This window comes from Vespula vulgaris, chromosome 6 (assembly GCF_905475345.1).
Source record: "Vespula vulgaris chromosome 6, iyVesVulg1.1, whole genome shotgun sequence".
NCBI classification, from domain to species: domain Eukaryota; kingdom Metazoa; phylum Arthropoda; class Insecta; order Hymenoptera; family Vespidae; genus Vespula; species Vespula vulgaris.
Genome location: NC_066591.1, coordinates 233,636 through 255,854, shown reverse-complemented (window position 1 = coordinate 255,854; position 22,219 = coordinate 233,636). Strand labels below are relative to the sequence as shown.

General features: G+C 47.5%; 1 protein-coding gene across 1 annotated transcript in view; it reads left to right on the top strand.

Annotated features, from left to right (window-relative positions):
* The window catches only part of LOC127064582 (fringe glycosyltransferase), a 29,374-nt gene extending 7,770 nt beyond the window's left edge, over nt 1-21,604 (top strand). Inside the window, exons 5-9 of the mRNA XM_050995837.1 lie at nt 7,825-7,984; nt 15,570-15,655; nt 19,153-19,318; nt 19,694-19,779; nt 20,258-21,604. Of these exons, the coding sequence (XP_050851794.1) occupies nt 7,825-7,984; nt 15,570-15,655; nt 19,153-19,318; nt 19,694-19,779; nt 20,258-20,315 (556 nt within the window). The 3' untranslated portion in view covers nt 20,316-21,604. The remainder of the gene's footprint in view (nt 1-7,824; nt 7,985-15,569; nt 15,656-19,152; nt 19,319-19,693; nt 19,780-20,257) is intronic.
* The last annotated feature ends 615 nt before the right edge of the window (nt 21,605-22,219 follow it).

Below are 22,219 nucleotides of genomic sequence, written 5' to 3'. Positions count from 1 at the left end.
TTCCTGCGGTACTGGTTGCTCCGCAGAGGCATCGTCCGTTTAAATAATCGCCGACGATTTCACACCTCGCTTCGTCCAATTATACGATCGTTTTACGCGCGGACGCACGGATTTCCGCCATCGATAACGAATGGAAGAAAGATTTATGGAATTCCAAGCTCTCTACCGTCTTTTAAATCGCCTCAACAACGAATCTTTATGCCGGCCGGACCCGTTTTTCATATTTTTTCCAAAGATTCGATTTTATTTGCCAGCGAGAGAACACGAATCATCGAAGAACCTCACCGAATACGCGATCAAGAATCGCTGCGCGCCTTATTCGGTCCAATTAGTCCTTTCTTAACGAGCGAGCGACGCCACCAGAACTCGTTTCTTCGAGTTTAAGAGCCGAAAGATTCGAGATAGAGATATCCAAAAGAGAGGGAGATAAGCAGCGAGTGGATATATTCTGCCGTGTCATTTATTTCGAAGTTTCTCTCCTCGACGCAACTCGTCTTTCGACTAAATAATCATATCGGATGACGGGTTTAGGTTCTGCTCTTATCGCGTTTCCCGGCCGCTCGATTTGCACGGTAACGTATTTATCGCGTCGTTCAAACAAAACCGAGACATTCCTTTGCGAGGAACGCGCGTCGCGTATTCTATCGCTTTTCACCCAGCGCGCATATCTCCGAAAACTATACGACCGCATAGACGCGATCCGAACGCGAGTCGAATATTTCGATAAACTCGCTTGGTCGAAGCACGCCGAAGCTCAACTCTCGCTCTCGACGAATCGGTGAAAAAGGAAACGTTCGTTCCTTCTTTTTTTTCTTTCTTCTTTTTTGTGATTTGTGTTTCTGAATTTTTTTTGTCGTCGGCCGTCGTTCCCGCGCGTACATCCTCGCGCGAGTTCCTCGATAATCAACGACAACGGATGGTCCTCAGGTGCGGCAATTACGACACCGCACGATAGAGATCGCCCAGGAAAGGACAAGGGTGGGGAGAGAGAAAAAGAGGAAGGGAGAGGGAGCACGTGCAAAAAACTTGCTCCGCTCTCTTGGTACGGAGTTCCTCGCAACGGTTAACGCTCGCGTGACTGCGTATTATATGTGTGCATGTACGAGGCTACCAGTAATGCCGCATAATAAGCGTTTAGGGACGACGATAGGACCCCTCCTTCGTTGCTTGCTCCTCTTCTATCTCTCTCTCATTCGCTTTTTCTTTCTCTCTTTTCACTCCTTGCATCCTCTTCTTCTTTCGCCTTTACCTCCCATCTCTAGACCCTGCGGTCTCCTTCGTAAGACCTCTTCGTGCTGTGTCCAAGATGAGAGGCGCGCCACTCGAGAGACGATAATATTAAGGATATATAGGACGTAGGATGTACGATACGAGAGGGTAAACAATTATTCTACAATTTCGATTCATTTGCCGCGTGAAAATATCGCACGATAATTATAAACACTTCGGATCCTATATTTAGGAACCATAAAGGATACGCGTTGCTCCGATTCCGGTAGGTGGTATCGTTCTTCTCGAGATTCTCTTTAAGCTCTTTACAGATCGTTCGAGCCGAGAGCGAATTTTTCAAGATTCTCGACGCGCGAGACGGGGCCGTGGGTAATCACGGTCCTCGGAGAGATATCTCGTTCGAGACAGGTCGTATGCGCGCTTCAGGCTCGTTCACCTCGATCTTTGGGGTAACAGGACGAAGCGGGGAGGGGTGCTTTAATCTCGGTATGCCCACTCGAAACGAAAAATCTTCTGTAATCCCGTCTCGGACGTTTTGGCAGATGTATAGCGCTCGCTGCCATCGCGTTACCGTCCTTTCTCTCTGCGTGATTCGAATTTGGTTATCCACTCTCCCTTTTCCTCTCATTTTTTTACTTACTCTCTTGTTCGCGCGGAACGAGATACGATCTCTAGGAAAATGAAATTCCTTTTTCTTTCTCTTGCTTCTTACGGTGTACGGTAAGTTTCTGCGTTGGACATTTGTGATCTAGTAGAACGATAGTTTTGAACGACGAGAAACGCGTTAAAAGTCGAAGCGATTCCTACCGATCGTCTCGCGTCTCGATGAAATGTGGCAAAATAGTCACGATCGAATTAGACTACGCTGTACCCTCGAGAGATCGAGTCACGTGATTGACTGAGGTCATATCGAAATTAATCGAGCTCGTTCAACGCTACGAACGCGTCGCGCGACGTGTCACGTAGCGTCGTTTGACTTCCTCTTCTGGCTAAATCTTGTTTTCGTTTGACATCGATCGTTGCTTCGTCCGAGTTGTAAGTTGAAAAGGGCTTTTCGTAAAGAGAACACGACGGAATAGGGATGGATGGGCGATGGAACGAGAAGCGATTTTTGTACGGACAGGCAAAGTCGATTGAGAAATCGAGACACGTTTCGAGGAAGGCGAACATGCACGCGTTGCTTTCGTGGAAGAATGTGCCTTTACGTGGACACACGAATGCTCAAACGTTTTTCTCTTATTCGAGATGTTTCTTGTTTCAAAGCAAACCGGACTAATTGCGATCTTGTCTCAATCACGATCTCTATCCGCGCAACGGACGATTCGATCGATCGTTTGAAAAATCTTTTTAATCGATCGAAAGAAAAAGCTCTCGCTTCGACGGCGAGCGAATCGAGGGAGAGGGAGAGAGAGAGAGCTGTTGAAACTTTGATAGATTTATTTACGTCGATGCGCGGACTCGCGTTCCGAGTTAAATGCTTCGGAAGCTCCGTATCTTCGTCGGAGAACAAGAGCAGAGTGCGTGTCGCCATTTGCAGAATCTCATTCGTCGAGAGGCCAGTACCGAGCTCGGTGATGTCGAGCTGCCGATGCCAAAGTTTGCAGCACGTTTCTACTGCTCTCTTATATGTATATCGAAACTGGTTTGCACCTGATACCAGCTTCGTGATCGAATGACGCGTTTCAATGCGCGCTTTCTCTCTCTCTCTCGAACTAGCACGGCCTTTCTCTTCTCTTCTCGTCTCTTCCCTTCCCTTCCCTTCTCTCCTATCCTCCTCTTCTTCTTTTCGCGGTTCACGAACGCCAGGCACACGCAAACCCTTCTCCGTTTTCTCCCACTCCGTCCCTTGGACCCTTTGATTTGTTTCACGAGACGTGCACCGATGCGCACCGTTCAACCGAGATACGATGATCCAGAAAGCCTCGAGCTATGGCCGTCTGAATAGGGTCATTCCATAGGCACTTGCCGTTTTATTTTCGAGTACGTCGAGGAACAAGGAGATTCGCAGGAGACTTTCTTTTTCGAATCGTACGTATATACGATTAACGAGGTTGTTCATAAATTTGGTCTTTACGTTTGTCCAAGACGTTTCCATCTCGTCGTCTCGTCGTTTCTTCGATGAGCCGAGCATGTGTCGTCCCTCGAGTGGATCGACCGAATAAAAAGCAGACAAATGATTTTCTAAGAATTTATGTCGCTGACGTTCGAACGCGACGCTCTTCGTTGGCTCTCGGCTCGATCTTTTAAAACGGATAATGCGTCTATGGATGGGCTCGACGAAACGATGGATAGGCGGTGCGCGACTTTTGATCTTTCTTAATGAACTCGATTCTATACGTTTTCGATTCGAGACTACCCCGATGGTCGTCGTCTCTAGCGTCTCTCATAGAAAATAGATAGGGATTGGAGATTAGACGTGGCATTAAAATGCAGTTTGACGTTGTTAAACGTTCGGTCCTACCGCAGTTATTACATCGGTATAGCCTCGCTAAAGAAAGAGACGAAGAAGAGACTAGGCACCGTCTTGCGTTTGCCATCGCGAACACTTGGAAGGCAATTTTTGTTATCAATGTAATATTCTGCAGCAGGAGGCCCCGGAAATGGCTCGTTGGCTCTCGCTGCGCCCGTTCATTGCTACATCCGGCGAGACGTTCACCGGTATATCTACAATACGTACGTTTAAAAAGTCGATAACACTCGAAAATATTACAAACTCGTCTTTTTTCTCCCGTCGGTCTTTTATTTAACATAATACCAGATTTACACCGTGCACGCTCTACCGGATTTCCATTATTCACCGATCAACCTTGAGAAGATAAAGACGCTCCTTTGTGCGCGGTTAGACGATTGGATAAAGGACGAAAAGAAAATTTCGTCGCTATCGCCCGCTATCGTATTCGTAAGCGTAATCGTATCTCCTCGAGGTCGAAGAAAGAAAATCTTGCGGTCGATGCGTATACCTCTTTTTCTCTTTATCGCGTATAACGTGTGTATCGAGTGTCCAGAAGTTGGACGTCCAGCGACATTCGATATTTTTGCAGGGCCTCTCTCTTTTTCCCCCTCCGCTGCTTCGGCATCGATAAACGTCTCTTCCATGTCCTAAATTGAATCGAACTCTAGACGAGTTCAACGAGAGACTCTAAAAGTACAAAAACCTCTATATATTTTGGATCGAGACGCGTTACGATCTGCGCCACGAATCTCGGATACATCGGCCTCGTACCTTTGATCTCGAGTGTCTAACCGCGGTGATTAGTTTCGCGCAACGACGTCGATTATCCTAATCGGTCCGGGTGCTCTTTCGCGCGGATATAGTTTTATCTTTTACGTCGTTTCTATCGCGAAGAGTATCGAGCTACGCGATTGCACGTTTTTACCTTCTCGAACGAGTTGCGTCTGGTCGTTCGAGACACAGACCAATATTTCCTTTCTTCCTCGTATACGGTACGACTTTCGTTCTTGACGTATCAACGATACGTTCGATCGAAACGATAAAAATTTCACATATTTATTCGCGCTAATAAAGGATCATGAAACGAGCAAACGATTTTCTAAGGAGCGTGCGTGCGTGCGTGCGTGCGTGCGTGCTAGGAAGAACGTTATCGACGTTACGAGCGAGATTGCTAATTATGGAACGATCGAGGCGGCATCGACGCGACTCTGTGGAAAACGAGCGCTCGAACCATTTGCGAACGCTTAACTACATCTCTTATCGAGCAGAAATATCACTATCCGATAGCCAATCGCATCTTTACACTCTTCTTTCGCGTATCTTCCTTTTCATCTCGCTTGCCTACGAATGCAAATATTTTTTCTTCCTTTCTTTCTTTCTTTCTTTTCAAGGAGCAGATAACGGCTCAAATCGCATACCGATCGCGTCGTCTGCCAGCGCGATTTCGCGATATCGAGCGCATGCTTTAACGAGGCTTCTACGCGTTTGGAAAATAAATAGGAATATCTAATGAAAACTGGTTATAAATTAGTTAGACGGTAGGACGTAAGGTGTTCGAGCACCTGTCCAAGATCCAATTTGCTTCGTATTCTCCGCTGCTCGGTGAATGTTTTTCTACTTTTGTTTTTCGATCTAAGAAAAAAGAAGCGAAAGAAGGCGAGGTAGTAGAGAGAGCGAGAGAGAGAGAGAGAGTGCCTCGTGCGGAAAAGGTCAGGGCTGGCGTGTGCCGTAGTGCCGTGTAGTGCCATAGTGCCGTAGTTAATAAAAACGGGCGTGGTAAGCTCGCGCCATACGAGCTGCTCGTCGACTCCTCGATCCTCGTATACGTACGTATTGTACGTTGACTCGAAAACGATCTTGGCCTTTACGATCGCTTCTCTATGCATGAAACGTTAACGATCGATTCGTCGATCTCGTAGAAATCGATAGAAACGCGATCGTAGCCCGGACTCTCGATCGAGGTCAACCTCTGTACGTCGGGCACGACAACGTCTCTCTCGTACTTACGTGACGTGGGGGGGGGGGGGGAGGGAGAAGGAGAGAGATCGACGATCGGCAATTTTCTCGACGTGTAATTTCACCTGTTGCACATCCGGCGCGTATTCGACTTGTAAAGGTAACGAGCCGTGATTATCGACAGTCTCCGTGTCGTTTTTTCCTCGAGAGGAGGAAGACGAGCGCAGGAAATATACAAGCGCGTGTAAGAATATCGATGCGGGAAGCGAGAGAGGAGGAAGCGGGACGAAACGTCACCGTTTCGAACGGTCGCGTTTCCTGCGAACGTCGCGCGTTCTCTATTTCCCATTTATACCTTTTTTCGTAAATCTTTCTCGAAGGGAAGAAAAGCGATCGAACGTGCACGTTATCCAACGACGACGGAAGAAAATTCTTAAATACGTAAATATCGCGTTTGTTTGGATTTCACCGAAGCAACGTCGATCTCCGGAATAATAATATCGCGTCGAGATTAACTCCGGTACGACCCTTCGGATGGGAATCAAGTTGGAAAGGTTTCCCACAATCGAGTACGACAGCTACCCTCGTGACCCTTTTTCACGCCGCACCGAAACACGTCGTTTCTCCCCTGGTAATTGATTTTAGGCATTGCGTTAACGCGACTCCCAGGAAAGTGCGCTTGCACGAAAGTTTCATTCGAGAGATACGAGAGGGATCGAGTCGTCGTCTCTCATCCTTTTCTTATCGGCTTACGAAAGCGGGCAGCTTCGTTGTGGTTCACGTTCGACGGGAAACGTAAGTTACAGAACGATTACGTCGAATCGCGACTCGATCGACGAGCTCGTTCGTATCGTGTAAGAAACGTAAATACTCGAAGAGACGTCGTCGTATTTACATCGTCGGTCGAGAACGCGCGTACAAATATGGAACAAGGCGAGATATAAACAAAGGATTCGTTCCGTCATACCCTTCGGTCTCCTGCGACGCTCGACTCGAAAGACACGCGTGTCGCTCGCGTGTGGAAAAAAGCGCCACGTGTTTCGGAGCGTGGAAGGGCGAGCGGTGAGCCGACGAAGAGGGTTCCGCGACTTCCCACGGTAGCTACGGAGCATCGTTGATTCTATCGAACGAGAGGGCTCGCGTCGAGAGCGATCGCGTAGAGGGTTGCGCCCGACGTCGTTTCTTTCAGCCCCTCGGTCAATTTCGCGAACGTATTTACGAGAACTTTCTTTCCTAAGACAGCCTGCGCGGAGCGCGTTGTGTAGCGATACACATGGTGTACATGCAAGAAGAAAAATATATTCTAGTCAAGCGATAACGAGCGGATACACCTGCGAGAATATACCACAAGGAATCCGTGTGGCTGCACGTAGCCGCATGTAGACGTTTTTACGAGACGGACGCTTCTTTAATAATCCACGCACGATCGGATTGCGTGGTCGAGAGGTGCGATCTTACTCGAGGAGATGTCTAGAGAAGGCTTCGCGACGTACGTACGAAAGCGTTAAATACAATATCGCGGACGAGTCTCCGAACGCTCTCCGCGTTTCTTATAACGCGTCTTAAAGTTTCTTCCTTCGCGCGCGTACGAACGTCTGCTCCTCCTCATCCGACGATCGTTCTTTCAATCTTGGAAGAAACGAATTTTTTCGTTCGAAAGGACGACGACGCGGAATCCTCGAGTTCGTGGAAAAGAGGGAAAAAAGAGAGAGGAGAGGTAGGTAACTCGAATTTGCGCATCCGGTTTTTAGTCGCTCTACCGCGAGCTAAATGCTCGTTTACGCCGATAATTAACGACGCACCACACCCACGACTCATTTCTGCTTGACCCGGCCTCGCCGTCAATTTGTCGGCTCGTTACTCGATCGCCGGAACGAGTTTCTTTCGGAGGAGCTTAACGACAGCTCCGAACTATTCCTTTCTCTTTCCGCGAGTTACTCGCTTCGCTCGATTTCGATCGAAATTCAAACGTCGATTCGTTCGACCGTTCATGTAGATACGATCGACCGCATCTCAAATTTGATTTATGCTATAAATAGTCACGTACGTAGCTATCGTCGTTCGCGTAATCGACGAGTTTAACGACGCACTCGTAACGTCTTTATTATACCTTCCCTATGCCGTATACAGAAATTGGTGTTTTCGACGCGAACTTAACTCACCTCGCTTTCGGTTGTGCGTTCCAGGTGGTTCTGCCACTTCGATGACGATAATTACGTGAACGTACCACGCCTTCTGAAGCTCCTGGACAATTACAACCCACGGGAGGATTGGTATCTCGGCAGGCCTTCGATACCAGCCCCTTTGGAAATCATCAGGCAGGGACCAGAGCCATCGAAACGACCGGTAACTTTGAGATATTCTCTTTTTTCGTATACCTTAACCACAGGCCTCTCTTACACTTTTGATAACGACATCGATTTCGTGTCTCGCGTATCGTCTCTTACGAATTACCGTTGTACGTATCGATTTACCAACGCCACTTTATTATTAGAAATGATTACATACCGAGACGACTTACGAAACGTTATTCGAGATTAATCGTTCGCAAACGAGTCCTATACGAATGGAGGTTGCAAACACGTAAACAAATCGTTTGTTGTCATAACTTTGGAGAAATGTCTCGGCTTTTCTATCGCTATTGTCGACGTAGCGGTCTCTTCTTCTCTACCACTTCCCCTCCCCTCCCCCCGCCGTTCCCTTCGCCAACTTATCTCCGCACGGTCTCTCTTCATTCAGCCTCGTTACGATACCGGTCGAACCAGTATCGTTGCTCGAAATCGCTCGCGTACGTCCATCGCATACGTTCGTGCCCGTAAACCGTGACTATCGATGACGCGTAAGGTAACCCACTTAGCGCGAGACATAATCTTACGCAAAACATGATTTCCGTTCGAATGCCGATCGGCGTGTACGCATGCTCGCTCGTACGTTGTTATTATTATCCGTATCCGTTGTACTTGGCATTCGATCGTTTTTTTCAAGAGCGAAACACGCAAGACGGAAAGTTTTGCGATTCGTTGGAAAATCATCGTTCGTTGCTCGTCGTAGGTTCGCTGCCGTTTGGTTTAGCAGCCTCTCGAGTCCTCCTTCCGCTAACGCTCGGCAAGATGTAGAAGCAGCCGGTCTGGCGTCTCCCGCGACCCCCCATGGGTGTGGTACCATCTTCCGACGAGCGAGATTATGGTCTTCCTTCGTCGACGACGGTACTCCCCGCGGGCTGCACGTACTCGTATATTATATTTGCTCGAGAAATCTCGAGACTTCGCGTGGAGGTAGATATAGAAGGCGGTATATAACAGGGTACGTACGTGCGCACGAGTTCCACCGCTACAGACCGCGTATGCATACAGCGGAGCACGCGTTAGAGCGCAAGAGTGGTATACCTGCCGGTTATGCTCGTCGAGCCGAGACGAACGTTTTTACGATTTCTTCTTTGCTCTTTGCCACGCCCAAAATCGATCGTTCGATTCGACAAATTTGAACGATGCTTTAATATCTCGATTATCCCTTTTAGGTACGGCCGCGCAAGCGGCTTGACGCTTGTGCACCCGTGCTTTCGAAAGTATCTACAGGTTCGTTCGCGAACAAAGAATACACGAGGGATATAAGAAGGTTTTCCTTAAGCTGCAACGTAGGGATAATCGACTCTGCTGAAAGCGTTCCTACGTAACGTACGTCGTTAGTTTGCATTCTTTCGCAAGGTGGTGCAACCGCGAACGGCGTCGCCGCCGGTTTACGTCGTAGCACCTTTCTAGCGGGTGAAAGGATTACTCGCGCGTGTTGCCGCTCGCCGGAGAAACAGAAGGCGATAGCTCCTGCGTCTACCCAAAACGAAAACGGTAGCGTCCTTTCCGCGATCGAGCGTCTTTGATTATCGTCGACTTTCGGATAATTCGCTCCTCCCTTTTTCTACGCCGGTCGCGTTTCGTCGATCGTACGAATAGATCGGCGTCGATCCTTGATCTCGTTTACCTCGGACACCACGCCCCGGGTGAAAGGGCGATCTCCGAGGCCCACCGACGAAAGAGATAGGTGGAGAGAGAGAGAGAGAGGAAACTCGCGGACGTAAAAGTCGAACAGCGTTGAGAAATAAAAGAGTAGGAGGAGAAGGAGGATACCATCGACGTCGAACTATACGTTCAACGAAGAATCGATGGTCGGTAGTTGGTCGTTGACGAAATGGTCGCTTTGTTTTTTAAACCATTTCAGTTTAGAAATAAACTGCCAATGAACCGTAAAGCAGAAACTTACGACCAGCGATATAAGCAGGAAAACGTATCTGCCTACGCTTGAGCGTGCTGTCTCTGTGGGGATCGACGAGCGAGAAGAGAGAAGAGAACGTTAGGCGTTTCTAACGTCCGATACGGCTCGATGCTCGTCGACAACGCGCGTCCCTTTTAACGTTAGCCAGAGTCGTGTCTTTTGCTTGCATATATATGTAACTACAAGTACATGTGCGTTTATGGCCGTTAGGCGATATGTACCAGAGCTCTCCGGGTAATAATGGTCTGCTCGACGTTTCGCTTGGTTTAGAAAGCAAATTGGCTCTGAAGAATCGACATAGTCTTTTCCTCGTTCCTTCTCTCTCTCTCTCCCTCTCCCTCTTTCCGTATCTCAAAGACGTTGATATATCGATATAGTCTTGATCGACGATGTTCGTTATCGGAGGCTATCTTATAACGATCCTTTATATCGCTCGAGTTTCTTGTTTTTTTTTCAATGGAGCTTCAAGTTTAACAGAATCCCTTTAAATTTTGTAAAAGATATAGAAAGTTTGACCATTTCGATAAGCCGGGATAACGTTAAATCGTATCTCGCTTACAAAAGTTTGCCTCGTGTTGGAGTTTGCGTTTGCGTCGTCTTGGGCGTGTCCTCGGCTAGTCGCGAGCGCGTTGCATCTTCCGTGCTTGGGTCTGTTCATCTCGAGAGGTCGCGAAAAGGAAGAAAAAGAGAGAGGCGAGGTGGAAGAGAAGCGAGACGCCAAAGATACGGAGCTCCAACGTGAAAGGATACGAGAGAGAGAGAAAGAGAGAGGAAAAAGGAAAGGAGGAACGGTAGGTGGCCACAGCAGGAAGGCGGTAAGGTAAGCCCGCGGCTCGGTAGTGGTCGCATTAATCATTCGAGAACGTAGAAGAAGAAGGTCTGACAATCTTTTGAAATACGACGCGTTTTATTAAAGTCATTTATCGAATCCGCGGCCCGGATCGCTGCCGATAATTATCGGCTACCATTCGTCTAATGGACACACAGAGAGAGGGAGAGAAAAGTCCGACGTTCCGCTTTCGTCTTCGACATTTGAAACACGAAAATTCGCGTAGAGGAAGAGAGTTTGAAAAATTTTCGAGTAGTAAAGTCGCTTCGTCAATGTTCCGATAATCAAGAAAATGTTCCGATGGAAGAAGATAGTAGGCACAACGCGAGTCGGTATACGATGCTCGTTCCACTTACGGCCCTTCCGCTCGAACTAATGGAAAACCGCAGAGCGGGCGGTCACGCGGAACGACGATATTCGTTGGACATCGTAAGAGGCTTAACGGAGGAAGAGTTCTAACGTTACGTTCGGATTTTATTTAGTAGCAGTATTTAGTAGTTAGATAGCACGAGACGTCTACCGTTTCTGAAATCGCACGAGTAAGACGATTTCCGTGCGACACCTCTCACGATGCGGTCAGAAAATCGCACCCTGTATCCGCGTTACTCCGAGGCACTCGTGCGTACACGCGGATGTGTGACACATGTCGTGCATTCCGTGTTTGCTACCTCTCTCTCTCTCTCTCTCTCTCTCTCCACGCTACCCCCCGCCCTCTTTCTTATCTTTTTCATCTTTTTCATTTCTTCCGTCCCTTTTCTCATGTCACAAAGTCATTTCGCTGACGTGAAAGCGAGATTATTATTATTCCATGAGACTCGCGTTTCTGCGGCTTTCTCGAAAGAAAAACAACGAGTCTCGAATCTCCTTTCGCTCGTTCGTCCCTTTGCCCTTACGATCGCTGCGGTTTCTGAACGAAGAGTGGTACGGATCGATGGAGAAGAGTTCGAAGAAGAATAGAACGAAGTAGCTGAAAGAGGAAGGGAGCTTCGTGGCAATCATCCTACATTAGGGAGAGGCGCGACCCATCCTCGACGGAGCGTTCTTCTTTTCCCTCTTCGCGTATTTTCGGCGGTCCCTTTGTGTCGTTGCACGTATTAAGCTCTCAGCGTCGATTAAACAGCGACGATAATGGACAAAGTTTGTCCTTCTTCCGTTCGACGTCAAAATTGTACGCGAAGGTATTCTTTCGCGAACAGCGCGGTCGCACGGTGCAACGGCGCGAGACGATTGGTCGCATCGGGCGCCACCACCGCTAAAAATGTTAATAATAATAACAATAATAACAATAATGATAAAAAGAAAGCGAGGAGAAATTAACGGGGAATGCGCCGAGTACACGGAGCTTCCCTCTACGCGGCTAATTGCGTTAAGATAATTAAATCGAGCGCACCGTGCGATTCCGTGTAATTACGAGGCGTTCCACGGAATGCCGATTTAATTTCTTCTCGTCGTCCTTCTCCTCCTCCTCCCCCTCGGCTTTTCCTTTGCCTCAGAGCTTTGCCGATAGAGCTCTTCGAAGAGAGGAGTAAATTTTTGCGTTCGCGTGGATCGATTTTTAATTTTAACGAGGCGAGCGGAGCAGTCTCGAGAAGGTCTCCCAAGGGAGTTCTAGAATCGAAGGAAAGAATACCGTGCGACTCGTCTCCTCCTCGTCTAGTTCTTCCGGAAAGCAGGAAAGAAAAGGGCAGGGGAGGCAGAACGCGTTACGAACGTGGGAATTGTTCGCGGGGTGCAGACGTCCGTGAAGTCGATTCCCTCTCGGTCGTTGCATTTTCGTGTTTGCTCTACCGGAAAATCAATATCATTTATGAAGACGATATTTTTTTTATGTACCGTTATTATTTTTTACGTCCTAACGTTCCGAGAGCGTAAGGATCGAAGTAACGTGTAAGCCAGGAATAATGGAGAACGGGACGGTCGACTCGCTAAAACGTAACGCTGAAAGTCAACGATCCGAAGAAAAACGCACCTGTCATCGGCGCGATTACCTATCCCGAACGTCGATAAGCTTGAATTACGCGCGTAACTCGATACCGACGAGAAGCGAATAAAACCCGTTTCGCCGAGTTTCTATTTCGTTTTCGAAATCTCCTCGTCGATAAATTGGTGACTCGTCTTCCATTAGCTTTTCGCGTTGCATCGGAACTTGGCACAAGGGACCGGACGTTTTAATAAAGAGCAGCCAACTAAGACGATTTTAACGTTAACGAAGCCTTTCGTAATTGCGTTCACCGCTGGCATTGTTCGTAGAAACGAGCGGAATTACAATGGGTGTGTTCGCGTGACCCGTGACGACCGTAAGTACGCGAGTACGTCGACCAAGCGGAAGAAAAAAATAAGAATCTCGGCTCACGCTTCTCGATGGCTTTGCAATTTTCTTCGAGGGTCGTTGTACCGTAAGAAAAAAGTAGTCTCGCGCGATACTTTATTAGTATCATATGTGGAGGGAAAGAGTAAAAGAGGGCTGCGAAGGAGGGAGACTCGCTCGTGACCCATGACGGCCTCCACGAGCACGCCGACTCTAGATGCGTATCCTCTCCTCCTTGCTTCGCCTTCGGCTAAGGTGGAGAGGATAGAGAAACGGATGCTACGGTTCCTACTTGCTCACGTACGCTACCTCCATTTACTTCCATATTATTATAGCCGGTCGCCTCTCTCTCTCTCCCTCTGTCTATCTCTATCTCCTGGCACCATCTTTCTCTCGCGCCAACAACGGAGAATCGACGTTACCACGAGCCATGCCTTTCTTACTCCCTCTGCAAGATTTTTTTATCGTCTCTACGTGTTTTTGTCAATACACGTAGCTGTACATAATTCTATAGAAAGATAGGACGTACGGTTTACGCGGCAGCACGAGACCAGGCGGCAAAAGAGAAATAGCTCGAATCGTTTTTCCCAAGACTTTCCATCTTGGATCTATTTTTCCCTTTTCGAGGAGTGGAAGCTCGTTCGCGCTGCCCCCTTCCCTCCCCACCTCTCGCGCCACGAAGTTATCGGATCGTTCCCATCTCCTCTATTCTCACAGGCTAAATCGAGCGAGATTCTCTTTTCCTTTTTTCCATCTTCTCTCCTTTTGTTCGCGGCAGCACCACCAACACGTGTAGACACACGTACGGCAACAACGTGATTTTCTCCGATCGCCCGTGTTCGAGCACGCGCGAACGAGCGAACCCGCCTCTCACCCGTAATTATTATACGTTAATAACGACCGCCTTTAACTCCCGCTTTATTATTACTCGCTCGTTCGAATCGCCATTCTATACCACGACCGGCTGCCTCGCTCGTTTTCCTAATAACCATGATTATATATCGATAGAACGTAATAAACAATGCGGATCGTTAGAGATCAGCGATCGGTGGGTTCTCTTTTCGATGTTTTTTTACCAAGCAATTCTTACGCGTTTCTCGCACGTGATTAGAATAAATTTCGTGAGCGGTTCGCGAGTACAAGTGCACAGGATCGAGTCAAAGGTAGAATAGAAAAGGTGAATACAGGCGGATACGTAAGCGCGCGCATAGCCATCGAAGATTCGCCGATCGAACAGCGCGCGACCTTGTGTTATTCAAATGCACCGGAGCCGAGGAGAGAAAACAAAGAGCTGACTCGCGCCCCCTTGTAAAAGCGGCTCGATTCTATCTACCTCGTTCCTATCCCTCTTGTATATCTAATGCGTCCGTGAGGTCCCGTCCGTTCCTCCTTGGGAATGCGATACGACTACCGCGTCTACCGCGCGCGTGTCGCTCTTCCATCGTCGTTTCTTCCCTCTATACTTTGCCCCAAAATTCTCTTATTTAGTTTCACCATCGGCGGTCCGCTTACTCTCCTCGAGCGATTATTATCGAATCAGAAGGAAGAAAGCGCAGACCTACTTGGCTAGAAAAGAAACAACAAAAAAAACAGAGAAGGATGTGGTTAGACTTATAACGGTAACGGTCCACGATAGCCTCTCGTTACTTGACCTTACGATCATACACGTATAAGTCGAGATATAGGAAGGGACGGAAGGCTGCTCGCTGGCGGGCACGCTACGTATCGTGCTGGTGCACGTACCACACCCAGGCTAGGAAAGTACGGCCGGGAGAGAGAGCGAGAGAGGGAGAGAGAGAGAGAGAGAGAGATATCGAAAGAGATGGTATCGCTCCTACAAGTCCGACCGTAATGGCCGGCAAGCAACGATGGCGATCCTTCGGAAATCGGCTCAACGCTCGTAACTCTCTCGAAACGTTCGTTCCAACGTTCGTTTCTCTTCCTCCTTCTCTCCGCTGGTTAGTGGATTCGTTTGTTATTCGGTTCGTGCGGTTCGAGCGAGAGAGGGGGAGGGGGAGGGCAGCGTGTCCGAGTTTCCAGGTCAGCGGGAAGAAGTCGATCGGAAGCGAGTTCCGTTTCTTTTTCTTCCGCCGCCCCTCCTCCCTCCATCCTCGACCTTGCCGCTATCTTTCGCGATCGGTGAAAAGTACCGTTCTTCGGGACTAGCCAGAGACGCCGTCGAGTTCTCTTCGATGGCCTTCGGGCTACGACAGCTCGTTCGAAAGATGGAAATTGGATAACCGATAGAAAATTTATCGTCGAGAGGAGAAAGTGGAAAATCGACGATCTCCCTCGCTCTCGGAATCTCGGGAAGGATCGTCGACCGATTTGTCAGAAAGTCAGACGTGACGCGATTAAGGTCGATCGATCGAAGCATCGATATTTCCGGATCGATAGCTAGATCGAGCAAAAGCGAAACGATCGTTACTGCCATCCTCGATAGAGATACCCGGCTGGTCTAGTCTTTTCTACCAGAGATCGATCTATCGAGCCTCCGATCGTACTCACTTTATTTCTCTATGTTGCAGCAAAAGGTCAGATTCTGGTTCGCCACGGGCGGAGCTGGATTTTGCATCAGCAGAGCGTTAGCCCTGAAAATGACGCCGCTCGCTGGGTGAGTCCATTTATTTCGTATCAACGAGACTCTTTGCTCTACGTTACGTTCTATGGCGCGACGTTTAGGTCACGGCGCACGGCCTGCCGTCGAACGAACGATGATTCTCGAGAACGGAAGGTCGAAAGGGTTCGCTTTAACGTACCGATCGTAAATCATTATTTACGGCGCACGGTGGTCGATTGTTTGTCTTTGCTCGTTTCTTGCAACCAATCACCTCGAGCTCTTTATCGTTATTAACGATGTCAAAAGGTGCTCGACCGAAGGAAAAAGAAAAGACGAATCGTTCGAATCTCTACATCTCGCTATTTCTCTATATTTCGATCGGTCGTTTCTAGCGTTCGAAGTAATAAACGCGCGAAAGGCGATGGGGAGTGCGTGAGACACGCGATACCGACTCGATCCCTCTCGTTTACTTCATTTTTTTTCTATCCTATTATTTTTCTTCTCCATTTCCTCTCGCTTCTTTCTCCCGTTCAGCTTGTTCCTTTCAACTTTCGTCCTTCCGAGTCGTAATAGCCAGCGATTACGCTCGCGGAAATGCTTCGTCACGGAGCTGCCTACGAATCTTTCCGTTGTTCTCCTCCCTCCTTATTTCGAGTTAGGATCTTTACGCGAGACTCGAGGCGACCACCCTTCGAGAAATTCCAGCGGGAAGCGAACCGACTTCCGGAGAGTTCACTTTTCGCTACTCGCTTTTTACGGATTACGCTTTGTACGTATATACGCGTACACATATACATATACCTACGTACATACGCGTGTGTATATACACACACACATATATATATATAGAGAGAGAGGAGAGATCTTTGTAGCAGAGCGCAGCCATGTCCGTGGATCCTCCACCAGAAATGTTGATTATCCGTCGCTCGTTCGATCGGCTGCGTAGGAATGGCGCCCGTCGTCGGCAGACGTTCCGCTCATTGATTTTCCAAAGGACGTGTCTCGCATCGATATCACCGAGAGCCCACGATCGACCGTGATCGTTCCAACGCCAACGTCTTTGTCGTCGATTCTTCGACATTGACATCGAACTCGCCGATCCGGACGTTTAACATCGACCTTTTTAACGTCTCCGAGTAGGGAGCGTTTACTTTAGCAAGACGCAAATCGCGATAGTAATCGTCGAGTTTGATTTTTCCAATACCTCCCGCATCGCGAAGCACCGTGGTTCTTCTTTGCGTCGAGATCGAGAGATTCGACGAATCTCCGGGACGAATTTACCGGGCGTCAATCGGCGCACAAAGAATATACGACACACGGGATAAGGAATAATGGACGGTTCTCGTGATCGGGAACCGGGCGCTTAATTAGGAACGAACGAAGCGAGTAAGAGACGGCTCTCTCTCTCTCTCGCTCTACGTCCCTCCTCTTTCTCCTTTCTCCTTCTCGCGACGATAGCGTCGAGACGAGCGACGTACGATTGCCACCCACGAGTTTACGATTGCGCGCGCACGAGCTTGCTCCGCGATAAGACCGCAGCGAGGCTAACTTTTTCCTTCTCTTCGTTGCGCTTATGTTTATGCATCATGCATTATGCATTATGTTCCCATATTCGCTGCGCGTTTTGCGAATTCCATGCCCGGGCCGGAAATTTCAACTATGTTGTCTCGTATGCGCGTAGCTTTCGCCAGAGAGAGAGAGAGAGAGAGAGAGAGAGAGGGAGGGAAGAAGAGAAGAGGCCGAGGTGATTCGACGAAGCTCGGCCCCGAGCTCTCTTCGATTCCATTATTGCTCGCTTAATTGGATTCCTCTCCGGCGATCGCCAGTGATTCCTGCTCGCGCGCCTATCGGCATCCACTGAACCTCGTCAAACCAATTTGGGCATTCCCGCTGTAGCTACGTTCGCCACCGTTCTTTTCCTTTCGTTACCTCTTCGATCTATACCAAATGCGATCCGAGAGCAATCTTTCAGGATTCATCATGGTGTATCATTAAAGTCGGACGAATCCAACGCCAAATAATATAATAATATAACGTACAATGGTACCTATCGTCCGTTCGAACGAGGAGAAATTTGCAACGGATTAGCAAAGTGAAATCTCGTTCCTTTGCCTCCTACGGAGTTTCTCTTGCGATCGTAGATCAAAGAGTGGATTTCCGTTTGGAGGCGCGAAGCAGGGACTATCCTCGAGAGCCCGGGCAAAATCGAGATCCCCCCCGTCTCTTAGGAATCCTTTTCGGCCGAGCTTATTAACGGAGAATTTCGAGGGAATCCGCCCGAGTGAAATATTTCGTTCGGTGACGCGTCCGTCGTCGGTCGTTATTTAACACTGAAGCAAGACGAAAAGCGGCGGCCCTCCCCCGGTTTGCGACGTAAACCCCATCGGCGAGAAGACCCCTTTCTTCCTTTCTTTCCGGCTCGCTTAACCTCGAAAATTTCGTTTTCGTCGAGGCAGGTATTTTAACGAGGACGATATTCCGTGTCGGCGGTTCCGAAAGGACGAGGCCGTCTCATCGGGCGGGAGGGGGAGTGAGATAAAAGGGTGGAGAAAAGGGTACGCGATTTCGGGACTAATCTGGCCAATTAAAAAGAGCCACGACCGCCTGGTCGGGACGGAATGGAGAATCCACCGATGGTATTCGCTAATGAGTACGCCTGCCGAACCTACCGTGTCTCTTTTCCGTGCGCGGTGCCACTCGTCCGTCGTTGCTCCGAGGACGCACTCTCCAATGGCTCCCATTCGGAACGCGTTGCTCCTTCCTCTATATCGCCGTTATCTTGTTTTACCTACTCGACTGCACCTGCGCCAACCTGACTACTTGCGCCTCTCTTCTCCCTCTCTTCCTTTATAACCGGTCAAGGAACTCGCTCGCGTTCGCGCGCGCTACCGCTCCGTCCTTCGCGGTCAAACTACGATTTTTCCGCTTTGCCAAACGGTCGCGCTTTATTCGTTTTTCTCTCCTCGACGATGAGTTTGTTCATTCTCGAATACCTCTCTCGTTCGAATTTCTCTTCCTTTCAGCGGTTTGCCTTTGAGAGTCGCAACCGCTGTCTCGCGTTTCTAAGGTGGTGGCCGATATATAGACCGGTTCGATGAACTTTGCGACTACCGCAGGTTGGGTCCTCTAATTGGGACGATTTATGCCCTGCCGTCTCCGTATCCGTCTCGTCCCGTCTCGTCTCGTCTCGAGCCTCGAGTTCACCGACGAACCGACAAACCAACTCGCTTTTCGTCGTAAAGCAAATATCGAGAATCTATGCGCTCGCTTAATATACGTACGTACACGCGTACGTACGCATATACGTATGCCGTAAAGAGTCGCAAATTTTTTCTCCAACCAGTTTCTCTCGAGCTCGCGAGCCGCGAACGCGTCGACGGGAAGAAGGGATCGGGAAGGTGAACGAGTCAACAGCAGGTGCGTCGAGGAGCTTAATCCGCTATATGCTTGGAATCTTGCCAAATTAAGGGCCAATTTTTTTTGCTCTCGGTATTGTACGAGTCGGAGAGAAGCAGGATACTTTATTTATGTCATTAATTCGTCTTTCGCAGAGGCGGAAAGTTCATCACCGTAGGCGATAGGATCAGGCTACCCGATGACGTAACCATGGGATATATCATCGAGTACCTTTTGAAGAAGCAGCTGACGGTGATCGAGCAATTTCATTCGCATTTGGAGCCGATGAAGTTCCTCAACAAGGACACCTTTCACGAGCAGGTAATTTTCTCGTTACCGAAGGAGTAAGGAAAACGCGCTCGAATGGAATTCCCTCCTTCGTGATTGAGAAATTCGAGAATGCAAAAGTGTGTGGAAAAAATATATATATATATGTGCACATAATAATTGAAGTAAAAAATTTAAATATCCCAAGGCACCTCGCAACAACGACGAATTTACCTACTACCTACTATTTACGTTCCTACTTTTCATGCTCGGTTAACCGTGAAAACGGAAGCCACTCGGCTCTACGCTCGATTCGCTTCGATGACACAAATATTTGATTCCTCTCGAATGCCTTGCTCGCGTATTTGTCGTTCGACATTCGCGCGCGTGCTCTTTTATTTAATTTTCTCTTTTTTTTTTTTATCGCAGGTATCCTTCAGCTACTCGAAAGGCGCACGAGACGAGTGGAATATTTTGAAAATCGATGGATTCGATACGAAGGAGGATCCAAGAAGGTAAGTCTTCCGGATCGTCTCTCTTTTTTTCTTTTTTTCATCACGATTATCTAAACTCTGAGGCAAGAAGAGTAAAGACCGAGTATAATAGGCGAGAGAAGCGACGTTTCTCGGTTCGTTCCCTAAGGTTCTCTCGTAAAAGCTTCAATTACTTGTATAATTGGCGCGTCCGCGTTTGCGAGGAGGACCGAGTGCGTCGGTGAATGTAGAAATATGCGGAGATAGAGAGATATATATATATGTATAGAGAGAGAGAGAGAGAGAGAGAGAGAGAGAAAGAGAAGGAAAGGTAACGGCATAAAGATGAGATTGCGCATCGGCCGCTGCTGCTCTTACAACTTTTAATTGACTTTATAATAATTACGCTGTTTAAAACTTTTATGCCGTTATTTCCTCGCGCTCTGGCAACGTTATCCTACAAAATTGTGTACCCTTTATTTTTGCCAAATAAAAGATCTTCTTTTTCTTTTCATTTCAGATTCAAATCCATCCACTGTCATCTCTTCCCACATCTACCGAATTGTCCGCACAGGTGATGATATCATAGACGACGAGAGTCTTTAATGAACGAAAGAAGAAACGTGGAAGGAGATTCGTCGACGAGAATGCGTATTTTCTGAATCAAATCCGATCTCGAATCGCTCAGATTTTTTGTTTTCTTTTTTCATCGATCGGTAATACGAGCCAATAACGAAATTAGGGCGATAAGATATTCCCTTACTTCCTTGTCTTTCTTGCCGTTCGTAATATTTCATGTAGATAAGGAAGATGCACGTTCTCGGAGAGCGTTAGACGATGATGCCTTTAACCGTGGAAATATTTGAACAATTTGTACATCAGTTTCGTTAACTCGCTTACACAGAAAGTAATTAAGGTAAGAATGTAATTAGTCGTTTAATTCTTCGTAGACCCGACGTCTACTCGCTTTAAGCATTTAATGATAAATTTTAGTGAATTTTTCTTTTTTCTTTTTAAGAAAAATATTAAGGATATCGACGTTTCGTAAGATAAATTTGGAATAGTGATTCGCAAAATTGCGTAATACGATAATCGATCTCTTTCGCGAGAGTTAAAATTATCATATATATATATGTATGTATGCATGTACGTACGTACGTACGTAAGGAACTCGCATATCTTACGTTAAGAAAGCGAAAAAGATGTATTTAAAGCGTATGAATCGAGAGTAAAGAAATAGCAGTTTGTACATAATCATAAAATAGGCGACAAATGACGTGCGCGTTTCTCGCGTCCGAGAAACGAAATTATTTCACGCTAGTCCATCGCGAGGAGAAGTTTGTTAATCGTTGGCGCCTGCATGCGCGAGTATATTACAAAAGTGATACATATCTGTACATAACGAGTAAGAATCGATAGAGCGACATGTTTGATACAGGCTCCTCTTGCGACGTATATGTTACTTTTTGACGGAAAATCGAAGCGACGAGCGTATGGTGTGCAATATGCGCGATTTTTTTTTCTGAATATTTGCCTGAATTATGGCAATTTTTATTTTCTCCAACTTCTCACTTGTAATCGGGACCAATAGTCGAAAGATTTTTCTTCGTAGTTTTCTTTCCTTTTTTTTTGTTCTTTGCACCATTGACGTTTCCTGTTTCGGATATTTTCTAATTTATTTGCATTTAACGTAAGCCGATTGGAATATTAAGCGCGTATGAAACGTTCGTGCGATTCGAATAAGATGGATAACGAAGAAATCAGGTCGGCCTGTACACGTAGTAGAAAATTTATGGTGGTGCTGGAAACACGAGATGTACAATTACGTTGCGCAATGATGTTTTATATAAGCTGTACATAAACCAAATATGCTTTTTCGTTTTCATAGATGACCTTCGTAGATTTTCCTCATCCGGCTCACGATCCGTCATTCTCATTTTCCAAGTACGTCGTAGAGATATAGAAAAAAAAGATGTCAAGATTTACCATAGAATTAGTTTACCATAGAGAGTTACCTTCGGAAAACTACGCTCTCTCCATCGGTTGTTCTTAAGAGCAACCTTGTTGACGGTCGATAAAGTCGGAACCTGCTTAGAAGGTAAAAGTATCGACATCGTCGTTCGTCACATTTGACGCGACGCGCGAGTGTAAATCGATAAACGATTCTCGATCACTCTGTACCGCGACGCACGCGCACGAGATGTTTTTTATCGCTTTTGGTAATGGACAGTGATTACCCATGGACGATAAAGTACTTTGCAACAATTTAGTATATTTCATAGGTCTCGGTTAGATATTCATACACGATAGAAACATTGTATCTCCGTCTTGCGAACTTTAAAACGCGCTCTCGATGTTATGTATCATAGAAATGATTAAAGATCGCTTATCAACGGTGGGTAATAAACCGCTTGGTCGGCAATTAAGAATAAACGTACAATTTGTTGTTATTTCATTCGGAGATCGATCGAACGTATTTTGG